The following is a 22,480-nucleotide window of genomic DNA, read 5'->3' on the forward strand; positions in this document are numbered from 1 at the left end:
TGTGAGGGAGCAGCGCTCGTCTTGCATGGCGGCCACATCGTGACTCTCGAGGCGTCGGACTGCAACAGTGCCCGGAGGACAATTTGGCGTTGGTTTATGTGTCTCTCTCGTGTTTGATCTGTGTTGTAAAGCCACTGTGTTATTGAATTCCTCTGTAGTTGCATTCTTAGCGTTTGGGTTTCTGTGAACATCTCGTCGCTGCAACTTTAGTGTTTGTGTATTCCTCTGTATCGTCTCTTGTTGTGTATAAATTGCGTTTTGTTTGTTACTTCTGACTCCGACCCTACTCTGGCTTGAACCGACGACAGCTGAGCACCAAACGGCCACCCCCTTCTGTCACTACAAGGTAGTTGAATTCCGGCTGAGCTTGCCACGCAGGTCGAGGGCATTTCCTTTGCGACCGGAACACCTACCCCCACTCACTCAAGGGTGTCTGGGAGTGTGCGCACCGTTAAGGGCGCATCGTTATTATTCCTTCCAATTATTAACGTGTGACAATGATATATGTCGCAGGGGTAACAGCACAGCTAGAGGCCTCGGGGTTTGGTTTTCATCTGGAGCACTTCGAAGATAGGAGAAGGGTTGTGCGACGCATACCCGCCATGGTGTATGCGGATGACTTCGCAGTGCTCGCCGGGTCACCCGCAGAGCTACAGAAGCTCATGGGCACTTGCGCATCAGGAATGGCGGAACGTCGTCTCAGCTTCAGTGACACGAAATGCGTGGTGATGGCCTGGGGCTAGGGAGACCACTACAGCGGATCCACGTGGTAGATTCAAGGGAGACCAGTCGCTAGAGTGGAATCCGTAAAGTACCTCGGAGTCAGATTGTCCGCTGGAGCAGACTATCTGCGATAACACGATCGAGAGCTAATGGGTAAACCTACTCGTTACAGGGGTATGCTAGGCCGCCAGTCACTTTGGTCGTTTGTACGGTACGAAGTGACAAGAGCGCTTTAGAAGATGGTGGCGGTACCAGCCCTTACATATGCCAATGCGGTACTGTGCCTTTCGACGGGCACAGTACCAACAGAGGGCAGTGGGCCGATTGGTGTTGGGGGTGCCACGGCACACAGCGGTGGATGGTCATCATTCGTGGCTAGAGAGGCGGCGGCCAAAACAACCTTTGAGGAGAGGCTAATGCGCCTTCCGGCCCGTCGCTTGGCTCATAAGATGTGGACACAACTGGTCTATACAGGCATATCTACACGGTGGACTAAAAGCACAGCGAAGCTGCAGCGACGGTACAAGTTGCCAGCCGTGTGCCTGGCGAATGCGAAGGGAACCCAGAGACTGGCCGGTAGTCGGGCAAAGAAACTAAAGGAGGAACAGAAAACAGCTGAAACAGCACAGTGGAAAGCTGCGGTCGATATAAAGTCATCCCTGGCCTTCTACTGTACTCAGAAGTTAAAGATCCGCCCGGAGCCATGATATGAGAACTATCTGGGAAGCGGCCTGCTGGATGAGGCTCACTGCGGTGCCCTAAGAACGCGACAGTGGAGAGCGAAGTTAACTGATAATGATGATAATTATGATGATGTGGCTGTCCCCTTGCATCGGGTGGGCACACAAATGCACTCTAGCCGTTGTTTGAAAAGAAACAAGAAAAAAAGGGGGAGGTGGAGAATACGAATAGAAAACTGAGAGGAGGAACGATGGGGGGGGGGCGGGTAAGGAAGGATAGGTTGGTTAGACTGGCGGCACTGGTCACGGCACGCTCTGCGGAACAGCCTCATTGCGGTCCACACTGTCAACCGCAGTATTTCTTGGGCTAGTTTGTACAGTCATCCACCACCACTTACGCAGACGCTCTTTGGATGCCATCATCGTCTTAGCCGGCGCGGCGCTGTCTTCAGTGGCCAACCCCAAGACCTGTGGGAGGGTAGTGCCCTCTGGGTGCATTGGTCTGCTAGTAGTAACAAGCGCCATCTTTTGGAGAGCTACTGAACCTAGCTGACCTCGTTGTGTGCACGCGCTACCAGGAGGCGATAACGTGCTCGAGTATATCATCATCATCGATTATGCTCATTTTTTTTACCTCCATGATGCTCATAGTTGCCATTTTGCGAGGTGTCTCCGCATCTTGTCACTGTTTCTTCACTCCGTCCATGTTAATTGCTTTCTTCCACCGTCTACCGTGTTCTCGGTGCCGCATCGCAATGGGGTGGTATGTAAGTTAGACAGCTTCTTATAAGCTGAAAGCTTTCGAGTACGGGCTACAGCATAGAAACCGCAATGCCAGCAGACATTTCGGCGTGAGCGAGTTCTGCGTAGTGCGCTACTGGAGACAGTGATTGCAGTGTCAATACAGACTCTGATCAACTCTCTGATCGAGAGTAGAACTGTACGGTCAGCTGTGAGCATTATACCCCAGAACGCGGCGAGTGATGAATAGGCTACGTGCAGTAAATAAACTGCTTTAGCAATTTGTATTTTTGGCGACCCTGTACTTTTATAACAAGCATAAGTTCTGCTTGAAAATAATGTTATGGATTATATTTACAATAGCTGACCTAAGAAGCCCGATTCGCACCTATTTGAATTAGGTTTTAGCACTCCAAAACATTTGCTCGAGATTTTCCTCGCATAATTATCGCATCCACCAACTTTTTTCAGGGTTGTGGACTGCTTAATTTATGCAATCACAGGCAGCACAGGCTAATGGCACTCGTATTATTACTTCTTTTGCGTCACCAGACTAGCCACAATTCATAGTCATTCCCTATGCTGCTTTCTGAGGGCGGACTAAAACAATACGTGTTTGGTGGATACATGTTGTTAGCATAGTTATTGGTGTACAAATAGCCAGCTGGTAACACTGCGTCAATAGGCTAGGTGCCTAATATCATAGGGCCCATGGTTACGGCATTGCAAGTGCCTAGCTAAATGGTGAAATTTGTTCTCTGAAGGTTTATTGCAATTTACGGGGAAGTGGTACCTTGAGTGCCAGACAGAATGCGCCATCTGTAGAGCGGAGGACGAATCCTTGGAGCATGTGGTCTTTCGATGTAAAGACATCAATCATCCCAGTTCGAGCACGGCGTCGCTGCCAGAGGCACTGGGCTTCTCCGTCGGCGCGGGTACGGCAGCAGCGGTGGAGGTTACAAAGAGACGCCTGGAGTGTTGGTGGGCGCAGCGGCCGGAGCGGCAAGGGAGGCATGAACGAGTAGCGTGATTCCGGTAGTGACGGACGAAAGTGGAGTGTGCGGGCAGCCCGTAACCCTTTGTGTCTTTCTTTTTTTTTGTGCTAGATTCAGCTCGGACTGTGATGCTGTGATCGCCCGTTCCAAAGGGTACGGCCCAATCGCCATCGCCATCTGCACGCCTCGCAAAATGCAGCCGACGACTTCAAGAGTATGACATCACTGTAACGTACAAGTCAGATTATAAACATTTAGATGCGGACTGCCTCTCCCGTGGCCCTTTGCAAGCAGCTTTGGACGTCACTGGTGATGATGACGCATTTCTGACTGCAATTAGGTCAGCCGACTATGCCAGTAACCAACGCAACGATGCCGAGATTCCTCAGGTAATCGACTTTATTAAAGTTGCCAGCAGCATGATACAAAAGACATCCATGAGAGCATTGTGCCAGAAGGAGGCATATGACGTTCTGCTTATGTTGGGCAATAAAATGACGTATTAAACGCCAACAAGAAAAAGGCATCAACAGAGCACGAGACTTAAATAAGGTTCGCAGTAAATCAAGTTTCAAGTTCATTTCTTTTTAGCGAGAAAATTAGGGGCCAGAACTAAAGCCTGCAGAAACAACTTGATGGGTTCCTGGCCCCATAACAAAGTTGGCATAGCAGCATAGAGTAGAAAAAAAAATCAATTCACATGTGTTGTGGGCGCCACTGACGACAGCGCCCCAAGCGGCAAGCAAACCAGGCGGACCGCCAGGAGACCCGCGCCAAGCAGAGCGAAAACGGGCGCCATTACCTGATGTATGAATTAACAGTTTTGCTTGTTATACAGGCTACGTTTACCACATAGCGGCAGCGGCGGGATAACCAACGCAGCGTGACACCCAGAAGGACAGCGAGCCCAACGTAAGCGGCCGCATCGTCATTCCAGACCAGACATTCGCGGCGCGAACGAAGAGCGCGCGAGCGGCACTGCGAGAATGACGTTGAACCCGCTCGCCGTAGAACGGCCGGCAAAGCTCGATTTCCGCAAGCCCGAAAATTGGGCACGATGGCACCGCAGGTGGGAACGCTACCGACTCATCTCCGGTCTGACAAGACAGAACGAGACGCGCAAATAAACACATTACTCTACGTCATGGGCGAAGAAGCGGAGGACGTGCTCGCTGCTTTGAAGCTGACAGACGAACTGATGGCATCATACAACGCCGTGGTGAGTGCTTTTGAAAAGCATTTCCTACTTCGAAAGAATGTCATCTATGAGAGAGCGCGATTTAACTCCCGGAAACAAGAGCAGCATCAAGACGTCGACGCATTTGCGACTGAACTGTTCAAGATGGCCGAACGATGCGATTACGGAACTCTCAAAGACGACCTGATTCGGGACAGGCTCGTGGTCAGCTTGCGAGACCTAAAACTCGGCAAGAGCCTGCAGCTTAATGCAGAACTCACTCTCGAAAAAGCAATCACAGCTGCCCGCAATTCAGCGTGAAACTTCAACACTAGGAAATTCGCTCCATCGAACAGCCAGCTCTTGACATGGGAGACGTTCGCGGCCAGACAAACGTCAAAACTCGCCGGAACGAAGCGAAGGTGCCTTTCAAGTCGCGGCCTCAACGTACACAAAACACGGGAGACGAACGCTGCAAGTGGTGTGGTTGTGTGCGTGACCACACGAAGACAATTTCCCACGATAGACAAGACGTGCAACCAGTGTGGGAAAAAAGGCGACTACGCCCGCGTCTGCATGTCTAAGCCGAAGGACGAGACCTCGAGTATCCGACAACGACCAAAAGATCTCGGAGAGCTATATCTAGGCAAAATCAAAGTGGGAGTGAACACGCCGTGCAGAATTACTGCTACCGTGGACAACTTGCCTTTTACCTTCAAGGTCGACACCGTCGCGGATCTGCCTGAAATCGCACACGACCAGTACGACAGAACCGTCATGGAACCCATCTAGTCAACGCAACAGCTGTTGATAGGCGCAGGCCAGACAGCGATAGCCATTGTTGGCTACATCGATGTAACAGTCAGCTGGCGCAACACTGAAGCCCAGGAAGCAGTCCTCATCATCAAAGGATTAAAAGAACCGCTACTCAGTCGACCAGCTATAGAATCACTTGGGATTCTACAGCGCCCTCTTGAGCTAGACGAAACCCTCGCACAATAAACTGATGTCCCCAACTTCGTGGCATCATACTCAAAGCTAACGTCTGGGCTTGGAGTCATGAAGACTGAGTACCGCATCAAAGTCAAAAAGGATGCTAAACCATACGCAGTCAGTTATCGTAGGCGCGTGCCTCTTCCATTGCTTCCACTTGTGAAGAAAGAACTAGAAAGGATGGAAGACTTATGAGTCATCCAGAAGGTCGAGCGAGCAACCGAGCGGCGTTTTCCAATGGTTGTCGCACAAAAAAGAACAATGAGCTGCACATGTGCGTGGAATATAGTCAACTCAACCAACAAATGATACGCGAACGTGCGCTCATGTCTATGGTGGACGAGTGTCTTGCAAAATTAACACTACAACAGTTTTCAGCCGCCTAGATGCACGGCGGGGTACTGGCAGGCTCCACTGTCCAAGGACTCTCGCGATTACGCAACCTTCATCACACCAGTTTGCAGGTTCCAGTTCCTGAAGATTCCCTTCGGACTCTCCAAAGCGCCACAGTTCTACCAACGTGAAATGCTCCGTGTGCTCGAATGACTAGATGGTGTGAGTTGTCTACAAAGTTGTCTACAAGATGACTGCATTGTCTCATGGAAGACAACTGAGGAACACAACACCAACCTACTGCTGGTGCTGAGGAAGCTGGAAGATGCAGGTGTTACCCTCAACATCGACAAGTGCTCCTTTAGACAAACAGAAGTAACGTTCTTATGACACGTCGTAAACTCAACAAGGATCAGCGCCGACCCGAAAGAGGTCAGGGCCATAGTCCAGCTCGACCCACCATGTGATGTGTCAGAAGTCAGGTCTTTGTTGGGCTCTGCAAACCATCTAGCGAAATTTCTTCCAGAGCTAGCAGACTTTACAAAGCCTCTCAGAGACTTGCTCGACCAAGACGCCGACTGGCACTGGGGCCCAACTCAGCAGCAGTTTTGACAAACTCAAGCAAGCTTTAAGCAGGACGCCGATTTTCACTCGCTGCGATGCTCCGTCGCCTCACACAGTGTCTGGCGATGCTTCCTCATACGGCCTTGGGGATGTACTTCTACAGCAGTCGCACGAAAAGCTCCTACCTGTGGCACATGCATCACGCTCTCTTACGGATACAGAACAAAGATATGCCCAAATCGAAAAGGAGGCACTGGAAATCACATGGACTTGCGAACATTTCCGCAAATACCAGCTGGGATCAACCTTTCACGTGGAAACGGACCACAAGGCGTTAATACCGCTGCTTACGACTAAACGACTTGACGAGCTGAGTCCTCGCCTTCAAAGTTTCAGGATGCGCCTTTTTGGAGTACGACTACACCATGTCCCACACACCCGGCAAAAAGCTGTACACAGCTGACTTTCTGTCCCGGAAGCCATCTGGTAAACCAGCAGACAAAGAAAGAACTCTCGAGAGTGCAGTGCGCGCGTTTGAAGAATTAGCACTTGAACAGCTCCCTGCTTAAACCAAATGCTGGACAGAATTAGGGCAAGCATCCAGTCAGACGAAACACTTTCCAGGGTGGCTACCTTCTGCAACACATCATGGCCAACTGTGCATGGGCTGTCACCTGACCTGAAAAGGTACGTCGGCGTGTCTAGTGAGATTTCGATCGTTGATGGTCTGCTACTCAAAGGCGACAGAATAATCATCCCGCCAGACATCAGAATAGAGGTTCTGGAAAAACTCCACGCAGGCCACTTGGGCACAACGAGGTGCCGAGCGAGGGCAAGAGAATGCATATGGCGGCCAGGCATAGGCAAGCACATTGAAGACTACGTGGAAAAGTGTCCAACTTGCATAGAGCACAGAAAACTAGAAACAGAACCCCTGCTTCTAACCCCATTGCCAGCACACCCTTGGTACACAGTCGGCATGGATCTCTTCATGCTGGAGGGGAAAGAGTATGTTGTAGTAGTAGACTCCCGATTTTCGAGCTAGAACAGCTGCCGAGGACAGCTCCAAAAAACATTGCCCTAGTCTTGGAGCCAATGTTTGCACGATACAGTGTTCCACTGACAATACGCACAGACAACGGCCGCAGTTCACTTCCACAGAGTTCAAAGAACTAGTGCATCACTGGGGAGCCTCACACACAACCTCTAGCCCTTACTAGACGCAGAGCAACGGTATGGCTGAGAGGGCTGTGCAGACAGCAAAGCGGCTTTTAAGGAAGTCTTCCAACATACACGAAGCGCTGCTTGCCTACGGGGCCACACCCAGCGTGGAAGGGTTTTCAACAGGAGAACACTTAATGGGCCATCGTCTGAACACTACAGTACCAACCACTTTGAAGCTGCTAGCCCCGAAGTGGGACGACACCGAATTCAGACAAAATAATTAAGCCTACAGAGCTCGTGCAAAATTATCATACGACAACCGGCACAAGGTACGGAGCCAAGAGCGCTTACCACCAGGCACAGCGGTGCGCATCCTCGCTGGAGCTGCATCACACGGCGTAGTACCACAGCCAACATCAGAACAAAGGTCCTATGTTGTACAAACCGGCAGAGGACAAGAAAGACGTACAGCAAGACACCTGCATCATTTTCAGGATACGAGAACCACAAGAAGTGGACGTGTTTGTAAGTGACCAGAACGCCTAGACCTGTGAGATCAAACCTTTCAAGAAAGGGGGGTGTTGTGGGCGCCACTCACGACAGCGCCCCAAGCGGCAGGAAAATCAGGCGGACCGAAGGGAGACCCCGGATGGGCGACCGCGCCAAGCAGAGCGAAACCGGGCGCCATTACCTGATGTATAAATAAACAGTTTTGCTTGTTATACCGGCTACGTCTACCACAATCAAGTCTCTGATTGAGAGTAGAACTGTATGGTCAGCTGTGAGCATTATACCACAGAACGCGGGGAGGGATGATGACGCTGCGTGCGGTGAATAGTGCTTTAGCAATTTGTGTTTTTTGGCGACCATGTACTTTTACAACAAGCGTAAGTTTTGCTTGAAAGTAATGTTATGGTTATATTTACAATAGCTGATCTAAGAATCCCTATTCGCACATATTTAAATTTGGTTTTAGCACTCCAAAACATTTGCTCGAGATTTTCCTCGCATAATAATCGCACCCACCAACTTTGTTAAATGGGGTGGACTGCTTAATTTCTGCAATCACAGGCAGCACTGGATAATGGCACTCGTATTACACTTTTTTACGCCACCAGACTGACCACAATTCATACTCATTCCCTATGCTGCTTTCTGAGGGCAGACTAAAACAATACTTAATTGGTGGATACATGTCGTTAGCATAGTTATTGGTGTACAAATAACCAGCTGCTAGCACTGCGTCACTAGGCTAGGTGCCTGATATCATAGGGCCCATGGTTACGGCATTGCAAGTGCCTAACTGAATGGTGAAATTTGTTCTCTGTAGGTTTATTGCCGTTTACAGGGAAGTGGTAGCTTTAGTGCCAGACAGCATGCGCCATCTGTGGAGCGGAGGACGAATCCTTGGAGCATGTGATCCTCCGATGTAAAGACATCAATCATCCCATTTCGAGCGCGGCGTCGCTGCCATATGCACTGGACTTCTTCGTCGGCTCAGGTATGGCAGCAGCGGTGGAGGTTACAAAGAGACGCCTGGAGTGTTTGGTGGGTGCAGAGGCCGGAGCGGCAAGGCAGGCACGAACGAGTAGCGTGATTCTGGTAGTGATGGACGAAAGTAGAGTGTGCGGACAGCCTGTAAACCTTTTGTATCTTTCTTTTTTTTGTTTATGCCAGATTCAGCTAGGACTGTGACGCTGTGATCGCCCGTTCCAAAGGGTGTGGCGCCATCGCGATCTGCACGCCTCGCAAAATGCAGCCGACGACTTCAAGAGTATGACATTACTGTAACGTAAAAGTCAGATTATAAACCTTTAAACGCGGACTGCCTCTCCCGTGCTCCTTTGCCACCAGCTTTGGATGCCACTGGTGACGATGACGCATTTCTGAATGCAATCAGGTCAGCCGACTATGCCGGTAACCAACGCAGTAATGCCGAGATTCCTCAGGTAATCGACTTTCTTAAAGTTGCCAGCAGCATGACACAAAAGACATCCATGAGAGCATTGTGCAAGAAGGAGGCATAGGACGTTCTGCTTATGTTGTGTAATAAAATGACGTATTAAACACCAACAAGAAAAAGGCATCAACAGAGCACAAGACTTAAATAAGGTTTGAGAAAAGGAGGTGCCAGAACTAAAGCCGGCAAAAACAACATGATGGTTTCCTGTCCTCCTTCCAAAGTTGGCAGAGCAGCATACAGTAGGAAAAAATCAATTCACATGTTTATAGCTAACCACGTTCATACATAAAAAAACGGGTAATACTGTACTGTTTCTCTGTACAAGCAAAAGAACGTTATATAATACAGCACAAAAATACAAGAAAGAAAGCAGGAAACCAGTGCTGATACAAGGAACATTGGTACACAAAGATAGAAAAAAAATTACAAAACTCATAACAGCTCTTCTCGAGTCCCTCTTATACCCCACACCACGGTTTCTCAGAACACTTTATTTAGCTGCGCTATATAAGACGCGTCACTATCACCATAAGTCTGATCACAACTGGTTCGGGAACAAGAAAATTCTGTCAATTTGCGAAGTAAGGAAACTAGTGAGTCGGCCGATAATGGTCGATAAACTCGTTTAAGATGACAACAGGTGTTCCTTCGGCCATATTCTCAGAGGCTTTAGGTATGTTTGCATTTTCTTTTACCCTTAATACTTTGTTTGCACGCGTCACGCCCAAGCTTTTTGTCTAGATTCAGGTTGAGAATTTAAAGAAACTGAAATTGTTACATTTACTGGTTCCTTCGCTGGTTTCTATGACATGCTTTCTGTTTCTGACCTTGATAGCTTCCTCTACACCTCCATGCAGTTTATGGTTTTGTTTTCGGCCAGAAGTTAAACTTGGCGAAAGAGGCTGACTATTGTATCCCTATAAAGAATTTGGATTACGAAGGTATTTTTTCCCTGGGCTTAGAGTTGTTCCGGTCTTTTTTTTTTTTGCCTTTTCTAAGTGGGCTTTGCTTTAAAACTGCTGTGCCCTTCGCTGAAAGCTGTTTGGCTCATACTCTGGTATATTACTTAACTGCGATCAACAGCAAAGGTGTTTGCTTGAATTGTAAATGACGTTTCGTGCAGTAGCTCAAAACAAGGCACTATGTAGCTTTCCAAAAAGAGACTTTTATGTACGGGCACTTTGTCAATAGTCTTCTCGCATAATGGCTTATTGCTACTGTGGTTTTAAATGGTCCTGTTCACTTAAAACGGGTAAATATAAAATATAAAATGAGAAATGAGAAATATAGGTATAGGAGTATTAGAAAAGTATAACAAATATCTGTTTCTCGTAGGAAAACAAGAACGCATGGTGCGCGAGAGGTAAAGCGACTATCACTGAGGGGACAAAGATGAACAGATCTGTATATCATTATATGACGAGATGTTGCATACAAAAGGCAATGCGTCACTTGCATATACAGCACCGTTCCTGTGCTTGCAAAAATGTCTGCTTTAAATGATACATAGTGCACTTACCTCGTTCAAACCTGAATGCTACTCCGTTTGGCATCCGATGTGGAGGGATCGTTGAAATAGTCAGTGTTGTGGGAAAGATATTGCTGAAAGGGTACAAATACAGACCTGTGCATGCGCCCAAAAAGAAAATGTATTGCAATAAACGATTCACATGTTGCCACATGTGTTTCTAGAAGAAAACTATTTGTACTTACAATGCATTTTGTTGAGGATTGGGCGCCCTGAACACAATGTATCGAAAACTGTTGCCTCCTAAAGACTCGTCTTTTTTCAGAGCGAAACAGCGGAGTACAGAGTTGGAAGGAAAATTCCTGAATTTTACAAAAAGCATTTCTTGTAGTGCAGTAACCTGCCGGGATGAAGAATATAAACAATTGCTGCATGATGCGAAACCTAACAGAAACTTTGTACACTAACCGATATACAGAGTAGTGCTTACCATATATATCACATTCTTTACTCGTATCCGTAAAAGCATTAAAATTGCAGAAATGCAGTGCGACAAAGACCTGAGAAACGCGTAAGTTATCAGACGTCTAATAGAGCCTTGTTGTTCAAGCCCAACCTCCGCGGATTTGCAACTAGATGGTGTCGAAAGGCTTCATCTTGCCGGCAACCTGGGTGGCCACCATGCAGGAGGAAACAGTAAGATGTTAGTGTTATACACAGCTGGCGCATTCCCGCCCGGGTACGAAGCGTCGCTCAACGAGACCACCGAAACAGATATATGCCACAGTTACCGGTACCAACATCCCCGTGACTCCGCAGAAAGCCAGAGCAGAAGAGAAAGCTCTAAGGGACGGCAGCGAAGGCAGCGTCGGACAGTGGGAAGAACAGCTCGATCACACCGAGGCCGTCGGGTTGACATAAAAACAAAAAAATTTGGCAAACGTTTAACCTGTCTGGCGTATGCCCCTGTATGTTTTTACAAGCGCCAGTGGATGACCTGCTGATACTGTGCTTGAGCCTGACGGTGGTGGGAGCTGGGGTCTCGTCGGAGGGTCCTGCAGACCCCCAACCTCGCTCTGCACAGGGGAGGGCTCCGTGCTGCGTGATTCCGTTCCCTCGACGGTTGGATGGATGGATGGATGGATGGAATATAGGAGCCTCCCCTTAAAACGGTGTGGCAACAGTAGCTATCACGCTCATTTTTATCGCGAAGCAATACTACTTCAGCTGCCACCTCAGCCCGTCAAAAGGCGCGGCGGTGGCAGCGTGACCTGGCTGTGTGACGTCATACCATCTGTGTAAGAGTGGGGGCTCAACTAGCGCCATCGCCTTGCGCGGTGGCAGTTATGGCCTGACTCCGTTCCTCTCACTAGTGGCGCTGCGCGCTGCATGGCGTCATACCATCTGTGTAAGAGCGGGGCTCAACTGGCGCCGTCGCCTTGCGCGGTGGAAGTTACAGCTTGACTTCTGCTCCTCTCACCAGTGGCGCTGAGCGCTGCGTGACGTCATACCATCTGTGTAAGAGCGGGTGCTCACCGCTACCTTGCACGGTGGCAGTTACGGCCTGATTCCGCTCCTCTCGTCAAGCCATGAGATGCCGCCTACAGTAAAAGCGCTTAGGCAGGCTGCAAAGAGGAAGCAAAAGCGATCCACAGAGACAGAACAAGAGTGAGAAGAACGGCTTTCCAAGCGACGAGCGCAAGAAGCAGCTAGGCGGAAAAGGCGGTCAATGTCTTCGGTAGCAGAATCGACGACAGAAGCAGGAGAGGAAGGTGCGAATTCGTCCGATAGTTTGGAACGTGCATCCACTCGCAGCACTACCAGTTCGGAGCGAGGGAACGCTAGCAGACGACAACGACATTCCCAAGAAACACCGGAAGAGCGACAACAGCGACTAGAGAAGGAACGTCTGTATCGAGAGATGTACAATGAACAGCGAAAAAAAAAACGCCGTAAAACTATATAGCTAAACATAGTACAGTCAGGCGTCACCATAGCCATAACAGCAAACATAACCGGAGCTTCATCATGGTGAATATAGCACAGCCAAGCATCACCACAAGCGGTACAATAGTAGTACCACGTATTGCTTCGCAATCACCATGCTTAACAAGCTAAGCCACTGGCAATTTTTTCTTCCTATATCTTAATTATTGTTTTAGTATAATTAACTATTCTATTTATTGAATTTTTGTTTCTACATTACTACCATTATGTCACATTTCTGCTTTTAAGCCAGCAATCTTCCAGTCAATTGTGCTAGCTTCCACCCAGGTTGGGTCCTCTGAACAGCGTCGCCTGGCGCCAGATAGCGGAAATGTTGTAGAAAGAAATAATAGCGGGTTTAAAACTTGCCGCACTTATTGCTTCAGTGTAACATTCGGTTGGCACAACAAAATTTGGCAGTGCACGTCCAAGCCTAATTTGGCAGAGAGTGAACTTTACTTTTAAGGTTACTTTAGAGAAGTTGATCAAAGTGTGCGATTTCTTCCTGCAAGATTTTCAAAAGAATATTGATCAATGTGAAAAAGAAAAAGTTGTACAAAGATTTGTGCGACGTTGTTCTTCCGGAGCACATCTATAGGGCCATATACAGGGGAGGCAAGGAAGGAATGTACTGACGAGGGTAAAGAGAATGAAGGTGCCGGCAGCGGCTAAAACTTTCTTTTTTAACTTGCACACTGGAACTTTGCCAGTCAGTGTTTTTCCAAGAAAAAGGTTTATCTCCTGCGTGTGGTGCACATTGCGCAATTTGTAAGCAGCCAGGAACAATAGATCATGTATTTCTTCCCTGTTGGGAAGGTGTTTATTTTTGGGACCTGATTTTGGGCGTAGATTTTCTGCGTGAATATGGCGCAATTATGGACCTCCGGGATTCTAAGGTCTCGTTTTCAACTGAGAAAGCAGTGGCCCTCAGCGGTGCAAGCGACCACTCAATGTGCTACGAGCTTATGAGGACAGCGGCACTCTGCCACCCCGAACTAGCACCTTCGTTAATGTCAAATGTAATGCTCTTCACGGTGGTGACGCAATAGCCGAAACTAACGTCTCGTTACGGCGACCTGCACGCGGTCCCTCCCGCCAGCTGGATGGGCCAGAGCGGTTAAGGCTGCTAGGCTTTGTCCAGTTGCAACGGCCAGCGGTCAGTATGGGTGCAGCCGGAACCCATACTGAGGGGTTGCGAATCCCCGGGGAGGTTGTCAGCTTACTCCCTGCGGCATTGTGAGCGTGCCGCGCCCACGTATCCCGACGCCTAACACGGGGGCAAGTCTGAAGGGGTTCGGACTGGGCACGTGGAATCCGGTTAAAAGCAGAACAAAATTCCCAATGTACGGGGCGGTCGGTAGGCCGAGGGAAAGCCCTGCCCGCCGCCTAGGGAACGGTGGCGTAGCTGCAGAGTACTAAAGGAAATGCAGTTAGCTGACTCCGTATGTTGGATCAAAATTACCCCTCGTGCGAGAGAGCGCATCTCCCAGCCGCAGACACGTTGGTTTCCGCTGCCAGGGGGAGCGGGTCCTCGCGGGGCCACGGCTGGGGCGAACCAAGTCCAGGTTCTGGGGAACTTGCCTTTAGGCTCGAAAAGGCGAAAAAGACGGTGTCAAAGTAGCCTACATGGTTTCTAGTAAGCCAGAAACTTGGGAAAAGAGGGTGGTCGCACAACGTGCTAAAGCACATGTGTCCCTCACTGCCAGTATCTTCAACGGACACGCAGAACTACTCAGGAGAGTCAGACACCGCAATAATATGAGTCAGTTGGCTGGCCGAGGGAAAGCCCAGCCGGCTGTAAGGGGACAACGGCTCAGCCGCGCAGTACGTGAGGAACCGCGGCTGGCTGGTTCATATGCTTGCATTAAGGGGAAGTAAAGTCCCCTTGTGAGGAACCGAGTCGGTACGACTGACCGAGGGAAAACTCAGCCGGCCATTAAGGGAACAATGGCGCTGCTCGCGTAGTACGAGAGGAACCGCGGCTCGCTGACTTGGACCTCCTCCAGGGGGCAACGCCCCGCAGAGCCGAGGTTAGTAGGGGGGCCATGGGTAAGCCCAGCCGGCCACCTAAAGGTGGCTTTGCCCACGCAGTATGCAAGGAACCGCGGCTTGCTAGCCGCGGAAGAAGCGGGGGGTTCGAGACCCCTTGGTCCTGGGCGGTAGTGCTGGCCGAGGGAAAGCCCAGCCAGCTGCCAAGGGCCCGGTGGCGCTGCTCGCGAAGTACTAAGGGAACCGCGCCTCGCTGACTCAGGGCCAAATTTGGGGAGTGGTGACCCCTCAGTGCCGTACCTTTGTAGGTGCGTGCACGAGTATCTTTGCGGACATTTTCAGACGGTGAACCTGGAGTGGTCAACCAGAAATTAGCCGTCAACATACTATGTTGGAAAAGTAGAAAGGTAGGCTTGAAAATCAACATGCAGAAGACTAAGGTAATGTTCAACAGCCTCGGGAAGGAACAGCAGTTTACATTAGGTAGCGAAATACTGGAAGTAGTAGGCGAATATGTCTACTTAGGACAGGTAGTAACCGCAGATCCGGACCACGAAAAGGAAATAACAAGAAGAATACGATTGGGATGGAGCGCATTTGGCAAGCACTCGCAGATTATGACTAGCAGCTTACCGGTATCGCTCAAGAGGAAAGTATACAACAATTGCATCTTGCCTGTACTCACCTATGGGGCTGAAACGTGGAGGCTAACCAAGAGAGTTCTACTTAAGTTGAGGACAACCCAGAGGGCTATGGAACGAAAAATGGTAGGGGTAACATTAAGAGATAGGAAGCGTGCAGAGTGGGTCAGAGAAATAACTCGTTACCGACATTCTAGTAGAAATTAAGAAGAAGAAATGGACATGGGCAGGACATGTAGTGCGAAGAGAGGATAACCGATGGTCGCTGAGGGTAACAAACTGGATTCCAAGGGAAGGAAAGCGTAGCAGGGGGCGGCAGAAAGTTAGGTGGGCGGATGAGATTAAGTTCGCAGGGGTCAAGTGGATGCAGGTAGCACAGAACCGGGTTAAGTGGAGAAATATGGGAGAGGCCTTCGCCCTGCAGTGGGTATAATCAGGCTGATGATGATGGTGATGATGGTGATGATGATGATGATGATGATGATGATGATGATGATGATGATGATGATGATGATACTATGTTGGAGAGAAATTGTGAATGGAGGGTTGTCTACAACAGGTGACTCTGGGCACTTCTCTTAGTACCTTGGAGTAGGGCTGAAAGAATCTTAGTACGGCGAAATGCGCCCCTCCAGTAGCCCTAGTACAGCCGGGCCAGGGAGCCTGACTTGGGGGACGGGGAACCCCAATGTGGCCCAGCAGCCTGTGTCATGTGGCGGAGACCCGGCGAACGTGATGTGGATGTGAATGCGCTTGAAGGCCGAGGGCCGTGCATTGGCTAAAGCGAGTGCTCGCCCTCAACAGAGGCCAATGAATTGCTGCTCGAATCGAATCAGGATCATTTGAGAAAATCCTTAAGCTGCCCCGATCCCTCCTACAGTCCCATAACCCTTTCCCTATATCCCATTTCCCTTTCCCTTGTCCCATCCCTTCCCTCTACTTCCCAGGGGAGATCACGGGGGATCTCCCCGGGCCCGCTCTCCGGCTGTGGGCCGCTGCGTAGAGATTCCCGCATTTTTTTGGAACCTTCGGGTTCTTTCGCCTACGGGTGCAAACACAGACTAAGCTTGTCCTTCGGGACCAATTCTTTTATATTCGATTGGATTGAGCCTGTTATACCTAGAGTGGCACGGGCAAAGGCATATTATTTTATTCTCTTTTTGGTTGCCTCACCATATTTGATGATGATGTTGACACAAAGAGTCTGCGTGGCCCGCAGCTTGATCCATCTTCACCGTGATCACTCCAAGGTACTTGCTACCAATTTTTCGCACGAGTATCGGCACCTTTTTCGTGACACTTCCGTAGCTTTCTCCGAACGCATTTCTGGTGCCTCCGAGTGCTTGTCCACAAAAACCGTGCCACCGCCCACATCCCTCGACAAACTCGATTTCAGCTCTGAGCTATCGGTCAGACAGCGTGACCAGCTGTTTTCATTGTTACTCAAATTCACAGAGTGTTTTGCATTCTCGTCAAAAGTGAATCAAACTGCTATCGCCAAGCACCAGATTGTGACGTTCGATGATGTGCGCCTAATCCGCCTGCACCCCTCACGCGTCCCTTCGACCGAGCGCGAAGTCACAAGTTAAGGAAATGCTCGAAGATGAGGTTATCCAGCTCTCCAATAGCCAGTGGTCCTCCCCGGTCGTTCTAGTTAAAAAGAAAAACTGCACGTTACGTTTTTGCGTCGATTACTGAAAACTGAACGCCGTAACCAAGAAAGATGTCTACCGCTTGCCACGGATTGACGATTCTCTCGACGGCCTCCGGCGGGAAAAGTATTTTTCGTCCATCGATTTAAAAAGTGACTACTGGCAGATTGAGGTCGATGAGCGAGATCGTGAGAAGACGGTCTTCGTGACACCCGACGGCCTTTACAAATTTAAAGTTCTACCGTTCGGTCTGTGTTCCGCGCCGGCCACATTTTAGCGGATGATGCACACTGTCCTCGCCGGCCTTAAATGGCTGCGTTGCCTTGTCTCTCTAGATGACGTGGTGGCCTTCGCAGAATCATTTGCACCATGTCTTAAGCGCCTGTGGTCAGTACTCGAAGCCCGTCGATCCGCTAACCTGACACCTAAGCCACAGAATTGCCACTTTGGCTACCGAGAGCTTAAATTTCTCGGTGATGTCAGCGCCACCGGCGTGAAGCCCGGTCCTGACAAGGTTGCTGCTGTTGCGGAATTCTCGATTCCACTTGACAAGAAAGCTGTTCGCCGATTTCTCGGTTTTTGCAGTTACTACCGGCGTTTTATCGATAACTTATTCGCTGATCTCGCTGAACCGCTTACTCAGCTCACCCGGGGAGATACCTCTTTTGTTTGGACTCACGAGCAAGAAGCTGCTTTCGCCTTTCGGCGTCTCCGTCTCCAATCGCTGCTTGTTTTAGCCCATTTCGATGAGCAAGGGGAGACAGAAATACACACCGACGACAGTAATATTGGCCTTGGGGCGGTTCTTGTGCAACGTCAAGAGATTGTTGAACGAGTCATCGCCTATGCCAGCCTATGCCAGCGCCGAGACGAACTATTCAACTACTGAAAAGAAATGCCTCGCCATTATTTGGGATGCTGCGAAATTTAGCCCCTAGCTTTATGGTAGCCCATTTAAAGTGGTCGCTGACCACCATCCAACCTGCGTGACCCATGCGGTCGCCTGGCGCGATGGAGCCTTCGCCTACAGGAGTTCAATCTCACATTTGCCTATAAGTCCGGACATAAGCATGAAGATGCTGACACGCTCTCCCGTGCGCCTGTCGAGCTCGCTTCACCAGACACGGATGACGCTGGTAGTTTCTTCGGAGCTGTTGATGCTTCAGATATGTCTCATTGGCAGCGTGCCGATCCAGAGTTACAAGCACTGATTGATTATTTAGAAGGTCAGCCAGCCACCATACCTAAGTGCTTCTCTCGGAGCCTCTCAAGGTTCTGCCTGAGAGGTGGTGTGCTTTATAAGCACCACTCTAGATCCTAGTCGAGAACCTACCTCCTCGTTGTACCCACAGTTCTGAGAGAGGAAATTCTTTCCGCGTGCCACGATAAACCAACTTCTGGCCACTTGGGCTATTCTCGCACACTTGCTAGAATACGACAGACATTCTACTGGCCCAGCCTTGCCACTGTTAAGCGCTATGTCAAGAGCTGTCGGTAGTGTCAGCGTTCCGTAATCAATGCCTGCAGGCCTCCTCATGCCCATACTACCACCACGAGCACCGTTTTATCAAGTCGGCATGGACCTTCTGGTCCTTTCCCTCGGTCCTCCAGCAGCAAGCGCTGGATAATCATCGCCACAGACTATCTGACTCGTTATGCCGAGACCAAAGCGTTACCTAGTGGTACAGCATCTGAAGTTGCCTATTTCTTTGTACACCAGATTATACTGCGGCACGGTGCTCCTACCTGTATTATTGCTGATAGAAGGGCTGCCTTTGCTTCACAAATGATGGTCGAAGTCTTTCATCTCAGCGGTACGGCGCACCCAAAAGCTGCTTACCATCCGCAGACCAATTGGCTGACGGAAACGGCTTAATAAGACCATCGCGGATATGCTGGCGATGTATGTCGACACCCAGCACAAGACTTGGGATGCGATCGTGCCATATGTGATATTCGCATACAATAAGGCAGTTCAAGAGACTACACGTTTCAGGCCGTTTCGCCTTGTTTACGGCAGGGGGTTCGGACGTTGCTGGACGCAATGCTCCCTTGCCAAACAGATACCAAACTTTGTTTTGGCGCCGAGCAATTTGCCCAAGATGCTGAGCAAGCACGCCAACTAGCACGCGTCCACATCACCCCGCAACAGGACAGGGATTCATGCCGGTACAACCTCCGCCACAGACAAGCTTCCTACAACACCGGGGAATAGGTGTGGGTGTGGATTCCTGTTAGACGCCGCGGCCTGTCAGACAAGCTAATTTCCGCTACTTCGGACCATATAAAATCGCGCGGCGCATTAGCAACGTCAATTACGAGGTGCTCCCGGATGGATCAGAGCACACAGGCCGTCGGCTACCTCGTCCAGACAGAGTTCATGTCTTGCGACTGAAGTCGTACTTTGCGCGGTGACTAACAAACGGCATTTGCAAACTTTTTTTTGGTTGATTTCGTTCGCTTGTGGGCACGTGTGACTGTGTGCGTTACGCTTAAGGACGGAGGAATGCCAGGGGGCGCTCGGAGTGAAAACGACGAAGTGAATCGGCTCCCGACTCGCAGGACGTACCTAAAACTAGGACCGTGCAATTCCACCTTTACCGGCTTTGTTAACCTAGGCCCAGTCACCAACACCGTGACAATATCACTGTCTTGTGTGTGTTTGTGTTGCCTTGCGAATGTCAGGCAATAAAGAAAACCATTGTGGCGAAATAGATTGACACTACTTCCCTCAGCCCTCAGCGAATAAAATATTTGTTCGAATCCTGTAATAGCAACTTTTGTTTTCTTTTTTTACCGCAACATTGAAATAAGCTGCCAAGCTCATTTCTTGAGAGTTTTCCCCTGTAGGTTACAATATGTAGTGTTTTTATTTCTTAATAGCCGCAAAACCAGCCGTGAGCAGAGCCACGAGGTGATGGCATGACAATGGTAACACTAATCAATTACCTTTACTGATTACTGTAATCATTTCCTGCATTCGGTGAGTGTATGTTACCTTCAAGTTGCGTTCAGAGACACCTTTCGGTAACTATCGCCGTTTAACCCACTGAGAGGCAACCAGTGAGGAGAAAGAAGTTGCGGGACCCAACCCTTGGGGAGACGGCATTATGCCTCTGTGCTCCTGTGTTGAGCAGAGTGCTTAAGGCATGCCTTTCAGTTTTCAGGATGTGCCCGTGATTGCAGTCACTCTTGCCTGCAGAGCCAGGACCGGATGGGCAGCATGCATACTGCTATGAAATGAGTGGAGTTATTCTTTTCTTATTCCTCTGTGATATGATACTTTTTTGCCTTTTCTGCTGCGGTTGCCACACAAGCCCGGCATAGTGGTGCAGTAGTTTTTTTGGGGGTATTTTCCTCCACCGTTCCTCTTAGCCGTGGATTTTCCGGTTAATATAATCTGATTTAGTTACGGACGTCTTTCGCATCAGACTAGATTTAACAGTTTTTTTCTCCTAATGTTTTGTCTAGGTTTTACAAATATTTCTCTTCCCCTCCCTCTTGTCTGTAGTGTCGGCACTTTCTCAATTTTGTTTATTTGATTCTTCTGCTCCTTAATTTAGTATTTTCTCTCTCGTTGTGAATTTGTGGACCAATGATTACAATGCCGTAGGAGACTGCAATTCTCTATAGTTCACCCGATTTTTATTTCTTTGTAAGGGACTGTCCTGTTTACTATTCTACCTCAGTCTCCCTTTTTTCTTATGTTTTGGGTTTTGTGCGTCGGCCTCTCTCTCTGTACGTTATTTGTCCTTTTTTTGGCTGTTGCTTTGCTGCTGTTCCCTTCTTTTCTGGTTCTGGTTACTGTTTTTGTTTCATTTCCAGGCCTGAATGCTACCTTTTGGTTTTTCTTTTTATTCTTATTAAGCTAGCCTGACCACCTTGCGACATGGACCTCGTTTTTTTTTTTTTAAATATACCTTCTTTCGCCTTTTAAACAAGTGCTTTTTTTATCGCGAGTTTCTGCTCCCTTTTATTTATTTTTAACTGGTTTTAAGACTGGCAAAGCTTTTGCTAGTCCGGGCTCCCTCTCCTTTTATGTTTTTTGCTTAGTTAGAGAGGACGAATAAAATGGCAAAACGGCCTATGCCACTTACGGAAGCTCCCACCTAAGCCCATGCGCGAGTGCGCTAGCTGAAGGCGGCGGTTCGCCTTTATTTTCAACAGCAGCGGTGGCTATCTGCACAGAGTAAACAGAGCTCCAGCCTAGCTGCGGCGGTTGAGTGACGTCATGGCTCTCACATGGCTAGGCAGAGATGAGCGCCCTATTACCTCGGTTTCGTCGTCGGCGGCGCCAACGACGGTGACGACGGCTACGTGGCGTCATAGCTGCCACCTGGTTTCTCCTCAGCTCAAGATGAAACACGCGCACACGGCGAATGCTATAAAAAGACTTCGCTTTAAAATAAAAGTCTTCCGCCAACAAGGGGGATGAGCTGGTGCATCTACATTTCAGATTAGACAAGAATGGACAGTTCCATGGGAGTACAATGAAGTGAAGAATGCCGGGGCAGAGGAACGCGACGAATAGATCGCATATCATAACCAAGACAGACTGAAATAATGAACTGCACAGATAGCAGGGTCTTATAGGGCCGCGTGTGTCAACATGCGTTACCTTGCAGCCATTGAGGGCGCTCAGTTGACCTGTGACCACCTGTTGCAAAGGGTTCCCAACATGAGCATCATCATCATCTGTTAATAATGATATTATTATCGTCATCATCACATGCTATAATTGAAGTAGGCAACCTTTAACCAATATGCAAAGAAAATGAATTTGGTACAGCTTATACTCCGAACATTGTTATTTTTTAGCGAGAGTTTGTGTTCTGCTACATCATTTTTCTTTCGCAACACAGCATATCTCTTTGCCCGAAGGCACTGGAGCTACCTGCCGACATGCGCGTAATAGGTGCTTATGTATTACAGCATGGATAGGTAGATAAACTATAGAGGCGTAGAAAAATAACGAAACTAACACATCTTTGATGTAATGAGAAACGTGCTTTCTATCAACAGGTGCCCAGTAACGCAAGGTCGCTCTTATTGTTTTATCCTTAGTGGTGTAGGCCATGATCTAGGAAGTGCGCTCTGGAGCAGAGCTACCTGTGCGGGTCTCTACTTTAGTTCGTCTTGATTTAACAAGGTGCTAGATTGAACTTACTCGTTCGCACTTGTCTTTGTTATACAAGAAGACATCAATCCCCGTGTGCTGCCAGATACTACCTCCCAAACACGCATTCGTGATTTTACGTTCAAAACGCCCAAGAGACATCTGCTACAATGCCGCAGCTTCTGGACAAAAGTGCTTCTAACGCTGTCGGGGTGAACGACTTCAGCGACTGCTTACCAGATATTATGAATTCTCTTGGCATAGGGCCAAAAAAAAATGCGAGTAACACTTAGGC

General features: G+C 49.0%; 1 protein-coding gene across 2 annotated transcripts in view; it reads right to left on the minus strand.

Moving 5' to 3' along the window:
* The window catches only part of LOC146188219 (uncharacterized), a 51,314-nt gene that overhangs the window by 20,473 nt on the left and 8,361 nt on the right, over nt 1–22,480 (minus strand). For both annotated transcript variants that reach the window (XM_084603692.1, XM_084603691.1), the window contains exons 2-3: nt 11,047–11,201; nt 10,853–10,935 (exon numbers count right to left, since the gene is read on the minus strand). In XM_084603692.1, the coding sequence (XP_084459818.1) occupies nt 10,853–10,935; nt 11,047–11,201 (238 nt within the window). The remainder of the gene's footprint in view (nt 1–10,852; nt 10,936–11,046; nt 11,202–22,480) is intronic.

Source organism: Amblyomma maculatum, chromosome 5 (genome assembly GCF_055883805.1).
Source record: "Amblyomma maculatum isolate TAMU_Amacu chromosome 5, ASM5588380v1, whole genome shotgun sequence".
Classification (NCBI taxonomy): domain Eukaryota; kingdom Metazoa; phylum Arthropoda; class Arachnida; order Ixodida; family Ixodidae; genus Amblyomma; species Amblyomma maculatum.